This window comes from Megalobrama amblycephala, linkage group LG6 (genome assembly GCF_018812025.1).
Source record: "Megalobrama amblycephala isolate DHTTF-2021 linkage group LG6, ASM1881202v1, whole genome shotgun sequence".
NCBI classification, from domain to species: domain Eukaryota; kingdom Metazoa; phylum Chordata; class Actinopteri; order Cypriniformes; family Xenocyprididae; genus Megalobrama; species Megalobrama amblycephala.
In genome coordinates, this window is record NC_063049.1 from 24642701 (window position 1) to 24655069 (window position 12369).

At 39.1% G+C, this 12369-nt stretch overlaps 1 protein-coding gene across 1 annotated transcript in view; it reads left to right on the forward strand.

Moving 5' to 3' along the window:
- Window positions 1–5206, forward strand: part of slc49a4 (solute carrier family 49 member 4) — a 56120-nt gene extending 50914 nt beyond the window's left edge. Inside the window, exon 9 of the mRNA XM_048193526.1 lies at window positions 3386–5206. Within this exon, the coding sequence (XP_048049483.1) occupies window positions 3386–3501 (116 nt within the window). The 3' untranslated portion in view covers window positions 3502–5206. The remainder of the gene's footprint in view (window positions 1–3385) is intronic.
- Window positions 5207–12369: the final 7163 nt, after the last annotated feature.

Genomic DNA, 12369 nt, shown 5'->3' on the forward strand with positions numbered 1-12369 from the left:
ATCATAAACATCTTATGACAGGAATAAATTCATTTTACCCATCCAGCATCCGCACGTGATATAGCCTACTAGCCGGGACTCCTTTATGTATATAGACATGTAATGACGCAAAGACAAACTCGTATTTCCTGCGGAAACTTACCCGAAAGCCTCAAATTAGAAAACATTATTACAAGCTTACCGTTGTGAATGGGGCTGAGGAGAAGGTAAGGAGATGGTTTTAAACACTGATTGGTTATGTACTTGCTCAATAATTGATTTTGGATCATTTTTAACCAAAAAATGTTACAGACAGCAGCTTTAACATTTGTATATTTAGAATCACAGCTTGTTGCCACGCCAAACCAGGTAAACAAATCAAACTCAGAATTGCAAAATATAGGCCTGGTTTAATCTTATAAGGAGAAAACAGAGCCTACAAACTGTCAGTCAGCCTCTCTTGATGCTGCTTGGGGCAAGAGCGAGACATTAAACTGAGCTGAAATATGCCATCAGTCTGCCAGCTGAATGGGGAGCGATTAAGAATAATTACACCAATAAGAGGACCATCTCAGACACCCCAGCTTGGCTGACAGGAAGTGAGGAGCCCTGTGGGTGAGTGAGAAGACATTGGGTCTCCTGGTCACGCGTAAGACAGCGGCTGTAGGATGTTTCCTCGCATCCCTCCCTCCTTGTCCTCGCTTTTGTCCCAGCGCTCCGTGTGTAAGAGATTGTGAGTGTCACGGTGAGTGGCCTGTTTACGCTGTCATTCCACCGTGGCCTTTTCAGCACATTACAGCCCCTGAGACGATGGCAGAAAAGAGACAGGCTAAATTGCACCCTTAATAACAACATCTCTGCATTCTGCTGTCAGGTATTAAGAGGAAGGAAATATGACATAACAGTTTGACTGCTGTGTAAACTGACAGGCAGGATATAATTGCTGTGCTCCCATTATTGCGAGAGAAGGAGGGAGAAATCGAATCCTTTAACCCAACTTCTTTGTATTCACCATAGCGGCGCTGCCTCTGGGAGAGGTTGGGCGCTCCGTTCAAAGATCTGCCTTTCATTAGCGCTGGAAGGGTTACTGTTGACGACTCACAGATTTTTGGGGGGGCGTCTGATTGGATTACCTGTGCCAAGCCGCTCTGTTCATTAACATTCGCTGCAGACGTCCTGCCTGGTGATGCTACCTCTCTCTTTTAAATTGATGAGGCTGGGGCGGGCGTGCAGCACAGACATAATAGCCAGATAAACACAACTCCATTAACCTGCTTCTATACCAAACGCAGCTGAAGGGCTAGTAAGGCCTGATTAATGAGGGGGCATTTGGAAAGAATCCCCACTTCCCATTTCTTCGAGTCGACATGGCTCTATCCTCCGCTGTACCTGGTTGTGTTGACTGTGCTGCATGGCTAAATCATATCATTTAGCCCAAATGGGCTCAGCAGCTGACCCAGCATGCATTTCACCTTCTGCCATCGATTGCAGCTCTCACTTCAGGGGCAATTGATCAACCTGTTATCTGGATACGGGATGCCTTGAAATTGAAATCCACTTCTCTATTAAATTAAGTTGCGCTCTTTTCTTTGTCCTCGAGGGTCTGTGTGTTTGACCTGGTTTATGTTATATTCAACCCGGCGCTCTATCAGAGCCACAGCAGCTGGTGTGAGGCTTTCATCTATTGAATCGCTGCTGTATATGTCAACTCTGAATGTGTTTGCACAGCTCTCGCATTCTGTTTTCAGTGTTGTCCTTTAAAAAGTATCTTAGTGTTCATGTGCAGTGCATGTGAAGTGATTCTGCTGCTGGTTTAAACTTTAACCTTAATGTAAAACCTCTCGTAACTTTAACTGCCCAATGAAAGGAAACAGCGGCTGTGGGAAACTGTGTCTCACATAGTCTGATGTATATCAAACAATTATTAGTTTATTGTGTTTTTCTAGTCTATTTGCCTTTGGTTATTGGAGCATGACCGTGTATATGGTTTGGTCAGAAGGAAATGAAGGGTTGTGATATCTGTTTTTATATCCAAAGTTTGTAAGTGCCAACTGCATTTGGTCAATGTGAATTGCTGTTTGTAACCACTTGCAGCTCTGTAATGTAGTGAAATGGGGCATCATTTCTATTATATATAACTATTTTTTTTTTTAAGCCAAAAACTATATTTTATCCATCAGGGATTTTGAAAACCTATATAGCTAATTGGCTGGGGGAATAAACAATATTACATTAATTTACCTTATACTTAAATGGTTAGTTCACCCAAAAATGAAAATTCTGTCATTAATTACTCACCCTCATGTTCCACACCCATAAGACCTACTTTCATCTTCGGAACAGAAATTAAGATATTTTTGATTAAATCTGATGGCTCAGTGAGGCCTCTATTGCCAGCTAGATAATTTACACTTTCAATACCCAGAAAGCTACTAAAGACATTTAAAACAGTTCATGTGAGTACAGTGGTTCAACCTTAATGTTATTAAGTGACGAGAATACGTTTTGTGCAGCAAAAAAAACGAAATAACTTTTTAACAAAATCTAGTGATGGCCAATTTCAAAACGCTGCTTCAGAGCATTATGAATCTTTTGTGTCGAATCAGTGATTCGGATCATGTATCAAACCGCCAAACTGCTGAAATCACGTGACTTTGGTACTCCGAACCACTGATTCAATTCGTAAGGCTCTGAAGCTTCATGAAGCTGTGTTTTGAAATTAGCCATCACTAGATATTAAGAAGTCATTAATTCGGTTTTTTTGTTTTTTTGGTGCACAAAAAATATTCTAGTCGCTTTATATTATTAAGGTATAACCTCTGTAGTCACATGAACTGATTTAAATATCTTTTTAGTACCTTTATTGATCTTGAGAAAGGAAGTACCATTGCTGTCTATGCAAGCCTCACTGAGCCATCGGATTTCATCAAAAATATTATAATTTGTGTTACGGGTGTGGAACGACATGAGGGTGAGTAATAAATGACATTATTTTCATTTTTGGGTGAATTAACCCTTTAAAAAGTGCAGTAGGTGATCTGGGAAATGCTAACATTAGCCTGCTAGCATTGAAAGCATATGATCACACGCTCCCTGCAAATCACCATCCAAAGCCACGCCTCCTCCAAAACACATGAATGCGCGCACACACAGCTGCTCTCTGCAAAGCGTCACAAGAGACGGTGTTAAACTACCTCATGTCTCAAAGCACAAAACATTACAACAATAATGAATGTAAACAACTTGGAGAGCTTGTACGTGACTGCTGCAGATTTTTTTGATGGAAGTTATTTCCAAAAATATGATAAACGCATGTCTGTTCTTCTATGAATTGAAGCAAGTGGTATCTGGCTTTCTAAACACTGTCATCGCTAACCTCAGTCAACCTTGCTGTTTTGTTTTTCAGAGCTGTCCTGGTTGAACTGGTGTCTGACAGGATCCTGCATCTTCAGTCTCCTGCTCCTCCTCTTCTTCAGGGAATCGTACGACCGCCTCTATTTGGACGTCTTTGTCTCTGTCTGAGCACACCAAGTGAGCATTTTTCAGCAGAAGAAGACTGAAGGCTTGTCTTTTAAAGGGCAATATATTCCAGCAGAGTGCACAGAAAGGGCACACAGCATGTTGCTCACTTTTATGGATCTGTGTTTGTTTGAAAAGATGTTGTAATTGTAAAATATATGATCAGCAGTGGTGGCAGTGCATTGTGTTAGCATCATAACTAACAGTAGGAACTGAGATCCGACTAAGGAGAAGTGTAGATGTTGACCTTTCTACTTGACGTTTTGCCTTCTGGATTCATCCCTTTTATATGTTTTATTTTACTTTTTAGTTTTTTTGTTTGTTTGTTGTTTTTTTAACGATCAATGGAAATGATGTGTTTACATATAAGGGACGTTTATTGCATAGCGATACTGGCACAAGCAGATCTGCTCATGGATTTGGCAGTGCCCCATGGTGATGACTTCTCTAGTGCTCTCACCACATCTAATGGGAGTGTAATGGATAATTATAGACAAGCTCAATTAGCCGCCTGACGGGAGCTACGGCCGTCTGTGGACCAGGGACCTCTTAGAGCTGTAGTGTCACTTGTAAATAGCCTGTGGGATCCAAGCTCTAATTGACCTGTGATAGGTCCGTCAATAAGTGGCATATGCCATGGTCCTCAAGTCTTCTCGTTTTCCTTATCAGCCCATATTATGCAAAGGATTATTCACTCCACTGTGGGGTTTAACTAATCGCCTTACAGCGATTGGTCCAATTCTGTGTCATGTTACCTCAAGAAGTCTGAGGTCCTAGTTTATGGGATGAGGGATCTATATTCATGTTAAGGTAGCCATTTGTGTTCATCTCTAGCTGTAGCATGCGCACAGTGGGTGTCTGTTGCACAACCCTTTGAGCCTTTTTACAGAGTTTTTTTGCAAGTGATTGTTTTAAGAGCATTTAAATGTAATTTATTAACTCATTTTATGGATTAATTCACTAATACTGACAATAAGGGATTGTTAATGGTTTTTATGTCCAAGCGTTTAAACGTGGCATTACCGACTGCTGGAACAGTACAACACTATTCACCAGCAATAATTGCCATGTTTGGTAGCCTTTCGTGATTTGTGGCATAACCTCATGCAACAACGAGTGCAATATTCCCTCTCCCTGTCGTATGACCCGTGAACCCACAGGTCAGTTCTTTCCTTCATTTTTCAGCATCACCATAAAAATGGAGCTCATCTGAATCTGGACTACTTCGTCGCATTAGTTGCATGTAACTTTGCTTTGAAAGGTGAAATTTGGTGGATTTGGATTTAGGATTGACTGTGGAACTTCAGTGGAACTGATCATATCAGTGGATATGAAAAGCATTTCATGGATACGCTGAATTCTTTCAGCCCTCACATTTCCACAGCTTTGCAACTGAGAACTTTGGACACACACAGTTCTGTTCTCCTCTGGGAAAAGCCTGCATGCGAATCACTTTCCGTGTTTTTCTGTACAGAACGGTTCTCACTTTTACCTGTTAACATTGCCTTAATTAACAGTGACCTTTGTTCTGTCCTCCTCTCCACTGTGATGTGTGTGCCATGCTGCAGTCGGTGCTTGTGCTCTGTTCTGTCGCTGTAATGTTAATGATAAGTGGCACAGGAGGGGCGCACAGTACGTGCCCCTGTCCATGTGCAATACATGTCAAAGATTTTTAGCACCTTATTAAAAAGATGTTTTTAAAAAGGAATCGTGTCTTCTTCTCCTCTCTGTCATCAAGTTGTTGACCCGGATTGAAGCATGTAACGAGAAACCGTGAAAATAACAGTTATAAAACAGATAGTTCTGACTCTAAATTGTGATTGGATGAGCCGTGTACGAAGCCGTTGTAAAATGCTACAATGATTGAAATGTTGGCATAGTTAACCAGCCATTAGAGAACATGTGTCTGACCTTTGAGGAAACAACTATTTGTTTCCACTAAACATGTCATCATGGGCGTCTATATGTATGAGCTCATATTTTTTGGTTTTGCACACGCTCTGCGATGCCCCACACCCTTCAAAGCATGAGCTCATAGATGACATCAGGATTGAGAGTGGGCGTACACAGCCAGTATGCGTTTACTCAGTTGTTAACATATTGTGTGGTACACCAGCCAAAAAACCTGCGGTTTACATGCAAGCCTATAGATTATTGTTCTCATCTGAAAGATTTTGTCTATAGGGGTTACTTTTAGGCTTTAAAAACTTTGACAATGATAATTTTAATGATAATTAATATTTTGGATATATATTCCAAAAACATAGTAATAATAATAATGTAAAATAAATACTATTGTATGTATAGATATTAAATATGTTTTAACTTTATTGTTGGTCAATTTTCCATTTGCATTGTTGTGAATATAATATAATATAATATAATTATAATATAATATAGTGTATAAAAGTGCAATAATATCATACATTTATTGAATATTACACTTTGTAGTTTCTGTGTGTATATATTTATTCTGTCTTCACAGACATAGAATAAAGCATTTATCTCAAAGTCTGTGATTGTATCATTAGATTTGTGTGAAACTAACAATTTGCAATTATGTGCATGTTAAATGAAATTGATTTGCATTCATCCGTGTTTATACTTTCACATTAAAAGTCTGTCTAATAGTTTTCAAGTGGATTAAGGAACCTTAGGGACATGAATACCACATTTTCAATGTATCTCAAGGTACCCCCTCCCCTCCTTTAAAAAAAAAAAGTATTACTTTTTCACTTTTTCCCCTTTCAAAGAACGAAATATTGAAGTTTGTTTCTTTTTAAGTTCAGCACTGCTGTCAAGGCATTGAAAGAACATTGATCCCTTTCTTCATCCCACCATAGGTGAATACCAAAAAGGAGCATTTAAGCTTGTCGCGGCAACTTTTCAGCACATAAAAAAAGCCTCCGATTCAAGTGTTACTTTTCAGTGTTGACAATAGCAGCAACAGGCATCCTGGGAGAAGATTGTCTTAAACAGGTGTTTTCATTCAGTGACAAGCAATTTCATAAAATCCATTTTGGCTTTGTTCCCCGTCCATGCGCTGTGTTCCACCATGGTTCCTGTTCCTGAGCACATGACGCACGCTCTGTTGTAAACAGAGCTCACTGTCAATCTAGGTGACACTTTTATAGCCATTGATTTGTTTTCTGTTGCAGCTTTCAGTCCTCACATGCTCTGTATGCCCTTTCATGTTTCCGGCAAGACGTTTCCCAGCGGACTTCTTCTGCGACAGATGAACGGCACCCTTGTCTTATGAAAAATACAAGTAAATAGAAAACAGAAATAAAGGATGGTTGCATTCGGTTTCACCAGTTACAGTTGTGCTCATAAGTTTACACACCTCTTGTGTATCAGACTTTGGCAGTTTGATACACACTGATTGAACCACTGATTCGAACCACAAGATTCGTAAAGCTTCGACGCTTCATGAAGCAGTGTTTTGAAATCGCCCATCACTAGATATTGTTGAATAAAGTCGTTATTTGTTTTTTGGGTGCACAAAAAGTATTCTTGTCGCTTCATAACATTAAGGTTGAACCACTGTAGTCACATGAACTGTTTTAAATACGTCTTTAGTAGCTTTCTGGGCATCTGAAAGTGTTAATTGTCTTGCTGGCAATGCAGGCCTCACTGAGCCATCGGATTTTCAGAATCACCCAGAATTTTCATTTTTGGGTGAACTAACCCTTTAATATTAAATATTAAAAGCAATGTAAGTAACTTTTTAAAATGATCTCATTTCTGATTTTCACATTTTACAGTGCCCTTAACCAAACATGTAATTGCCTCATGCAAGTTTACAAGTGACTGTTTTTGATAAGCTGTAGAGATTTCTCTGCAGTTAATTTAAGGATACATGATTGCAGAAAGCAGCAGATGGCTGGCAGGGATGTGCGCAACATGGTCACAGAGGCATTACCAGCCATCTCGCTCCAGCCCTGACTGTGATAGCCCGCTGAATGAGAAGGTGCACGTGAAACCCACACTTTGAGCAAATCAATAGCAAAGTCCAATGAAACATAATGGAGCTTGATGATAATCAGTGAGCATGTTTGGATGGGGACTCTACTTGGCTGAATCTCATCAAGGTGAGTCACTTTCGTTCCAAGAACAGACGGTGGATGGAACGAGCAGACGGCATGTTTGGATTCAGTTGTGCGGCTCTAATGTGCGGAGACGTGGCTAAACCAAAGCAGCATGTCTCGAGACTTCAAGCAATTAAGAGATCCAGGCAAGCGGAAACGCAGCGGTCAGGAGAGTGACGGACTCTCTGATCACGCACTCATCTCATTTTAATCCCACAACACCTTTGCTCTGACAGCCACGCTCTACTAATGAAGGAAGCTGACTAGCATAAGCTGGCTACAATGGCATAAACCAAACTAAATATGTGTTGTTTTAAGACCATTGTATATTCTGTTTTGTTCCAGTAGCTCAACTGGCAGCACAAAGCTAAGGTCAGGGGTTCAATTCCCATGAAACACATGCTGATAATCTGTACACATTAATCATCTGTCAAGTAAAGTCACCATTATTTATAAAGCGCTTCATACTGACTGTTTCAAAGCAGCTTTACAGTACAGTAGTAAACAAAAAATAACAGAAGCAATGATGCAAACTTAATCAAATATGAGACAAATTCTGCCGTAGAGCAGCTCTAAAAATACAATAGTGTAACTATTCAGCTCAGTTCAGTGTTAGTTCAGTTTAATAACTGTAAAGTTCATCAAATGACCCTTCGCAAAGACCCCCCCGTCTGCTACTGTTGCTTTGTCCGACAAGCCATGGCGCTGTCACGCCACACGCAGTGTAAAATACATCGCGGAGCAAAGAGGACACTGACAACACGTCGACAGACAAGACAGAGCAGGTTACTTATGATATTAAACAAAGTCCCAGCTTTCAAACTGTGTAGTATTTTTTAAGAAATTCGAACAATAAAAACCGTTTTGTGGTTCTTTAATGTGTCATCACAGATTGCTGTAGCGCCTCAGCTCAAGAGGCTCGTAAACCGATCATCTCTTCCTAGTAGTCCAATTATAGCATCAAATAAACACGAATGAACATGAGAAGGAATGTTGTTTAAAACGTGCAAAGACGTCAGTACACACCATTTTTCAAGTTTAAGTCCACCGAGGGTAATCTTCTAACTCCTGACTGCTTTGTCGGACAAAATGGCAGATTCGGCATTCTGATTGGTTAGATCGCTTGTCAATCAAACTCCTGGCGAAGGGTCAATTATGAAGCAAGTTCAATTCAGCTGTGAGCATCTGTATAGATGACAATAGTGTCATTATTCATCTTAATGTTAATTCAGTTCAGTTCAGTAACAGTATCGACGTTGCAAAATTTGTCAATTATGAAATGAATTTGATTCAGGGATAAAGCAGCTCTACAATAGTGTCATCATCCAGCTTAATTCAGTTCAAGTTTTCTTCTCATGCGATAGTGTCTGTGTTGTCAAATCAGTAACATTACTGAATATTACGTGTCCTTGAAACCCCAACTAAGCAAGTCAAAGGCGACAGTGGCAAGGAACCCAAACTTCATCAGGTGACACAAATGGAGGAGAAAAAAAGCCTTGAGAGAAACCAGATTTGTAGATTGAGATTATTCAAACGTTTTGCATCCAGCTTCTTCAGCTTGAAGATTGGATACGACACACCGGCTTTAGGTGTCTGCATGTGTAACAGGGCGTCTAATGGACATCTGGGTTATTGTTTTGTTCCCTCATAAACTTGAGAGAGCAGCTAGCAGAAAGGGGACCTGTGCGGTTACATGGACTCGATGGAGCCGGACAGGTCAGCACTTATGACTTTGATCTGTTCAATCATAAAAGTGCTGAATGGAAATGACCAGAGATGTCAGAGGTCCTTAGCTCCATTAACCTGTCCTTGCAGTGAGTAGGGGCAGAATTGCATAGCAGTACTGCCACAACAGCTGCTGCAGGTGCTAGCCTGTCAGCTTGGAGCACATATGAGCTGGTGCCAGTGCAAAGAGCTGCTAAGCCATAATTAATCATGTAGCTCATTATACAAATTGACTTACTGTACACTTAGTACATGACATGTTCAACCTTGCAATCTTTCAGTTACCAAACCAAATCTTTAAAGGGTTAGTTCACCCAAAAATGAAAATTCTGTCATTAATTACTCACCCTCATGTCTTTCCACATCTGTAAGACCTTCGTTCATCTTCAGAACACGAATTAAGGTATTTTTGATGAAATCTGATGGCTCATTGAGGCCTCTATTGCCAACAAGATAATCGACACTTTCAATGCCCAGAAAGCAATAAAGACATTTAAAACAGTTCATGTGACTACAGTGGTTCAACCTTAATGTTATTAAGTGATGAGAACACGTTTTGTGCGCCAAAAAAACTAAATAACGACTTTATTAAACAATATCTAGTGATGGGTGATTTCAAAACACTGCTTCATGAAGCTTCGAATTAGCTTTCGAATCTTTTGTTTCAAATCAGTGGTTTGGAGCATGTATCAAACTGACAAAGTCATGTGATTTCAGTAAACGAGGCTTCGTTACGTCATAAGTGTTTCGAAATTTCAATGGTTCACCACTGGGGGCATGACTTTGGCAGTTTGATACACGCTCCGAACCACTGATTCAAAACAAAAGATTTGTAAAGCTTCGAAGCTTCATGAAGCAGTGTTTTGAAATCGCCCATCACTAGATATTTGAATAAAGTCATTATTTTGTTTTTTTGGTGCACAAAAAGTATTCTTGTTGCTTCATAACATTAAGGTTGAACCACTGTAGTCACATGAACTGTTTTAAATATGTCTTTAGTAGCTTTCTGGGCATCTGAAAGTGTTAATTATCTTGCTGGCAATTGAGGCCTCACTGAGCCATCAGATTTAATCTGAAGATCTTACGGATGTAGAACGACATGAGGGTGAGTAATAAATGACAGAATTTTCATTTTTGGATGAACTAACCCTGTAACATTCATCAGAAAGTGTGAAAGAATGAGTGGTTTTAGTGTCATGGATGTGATTAAGAACGATAAAAAATAAAGTTTTGAATTTCTTCATGTTTGAGCTATTATTAGACACAATATTAATATAATACAGTGATTTAAAGGAGTAACTGTTTTGTGTTTCTCAATTTCATTTTGCAAAGTATAGTTTAAAACTTTTTTTATTATTTATTTTAAAGCTCATTTCAAGTTGTTTATTCTGCTTGGAGGGTGACAATGTTTTGCCACAATTGGTATGTGTAAAATAACTCAATACCATTTTTTATATAATATTATTGTTAAGTTTTTACTTTATAAATGACATCATTAGAGATTTTATTGCTGCAGTGTTATGTTCCTGCGGAGAAACTGCAACCCCTTCAGACATGACTACGTTCACATTATAGCACAGCATCCCACATGTGTGAAACTAAGCACATTTTCTGATGGACAAAGTTGCTTTATTTAGTGAGAAAATACTTTGAACAGTGCTGGTGTTCTGTTATCTGTCTCCCTTTTCTTCTGTTTTAAAGTTTCATGTTATGAGTGCTTTTGTCTTACAAAAGGTTCTGAGCAATTTCTGTTTTGCAATGACAGAAAGAAAAGCTTGCAGTATGTTTCCTGATGGAAAGTTGTAGCGCTATAAAAAATTCAGTTCTGTCACTTGTTCTTCTTTTGCACTGCAGTGTTGGTATGTGTAAAAATAACTTTCTTAAACAATAAAACTTTCTTATTAACAAACGTTTGAATAAAGTTTTTGCTTTAAAATAACATTGTTAGACTTTTCTATGTAGATGCGTTAACTTTTTTCTGGTGTGAATCTATGCAAAATTTGTGCCAGAGATATTCCAGTCAAATCAATGTTGTAATTGTCCTTTATTTTTGTTTCAGAGCATGTTTCAGCTTTTATGACATCAGGCAGTAAACTAAACAATACACTAAAATTTTGTTAAATAAATGCCCCACTAAGCTGACGCTTATCAAATGAACTGTTGTTTTTTAATAGGAATCTTGGTCTGATTTTTGTCCTATTCATTTTCTCTGTGCGAAATATATAATAGAAGCTCCATTTAACTCCAAACCGTATTGGCTTAGTGAGGTAATTTAACATCATTTGGTCTGCTCCTGCTTTCATTAATGTGAATACTCTGGAGGCAAAGGGACCCTATATCACTGACTAATTATGGCCACCCACCCATTCTTTAATGTCACATCCAAAAAAAGAAAAAGGTAAACACTGCTTGGTCAAATCTGAACCGCTAAAATGACTTTGAGAAGAGTCAGTAGGAGCAGAAAACTGTGAACACAGGATGAGGTGATCCAGTGTGTTTGACTTTGGAAGAGAGTTTAGCACATTTTCTTCACTGTGCATGATTCGTCTGTGCACGTTATTACAAATTTAGCAAAATTTTATGAGCAAAGTATAAGTCCATTGTCCATAGTGTAGCGATGCAAGAAGGAAACACCTCTTATGCTGCCTTGACATGGCATTGGAAATTTCCTACTTCCCACTTCAAGCGCTTTGTTTGCCAGAAAGAATAGGATTCATGGAGTACACCAGGTTTATTCTTGCCTATTTCTTAGGGAAATCTTATTAAAGCAAACTGTATTTAGATATTTAAATTTGAATAAGATGTAGTGTCCCATTCACTCCACTACCATATAAACATTCACAGAGCTATCTACCCCGCTAGAAATTTTACGTTCCCAGAACATTCTCAGAACGTCCCCACTGGTGTTAAGGACGTTGCCTAGTAACGTTCCCAGTACGTTCAGAGTTGGTCAGGATGTGGAGTTCTTTTAAGGTTTGGAGGACATTATTTGGTGGACCTTCACAGAACATTCAAAACATTCTCTGAATGTTTAGGGAACCATATTTTATTTGGAAAT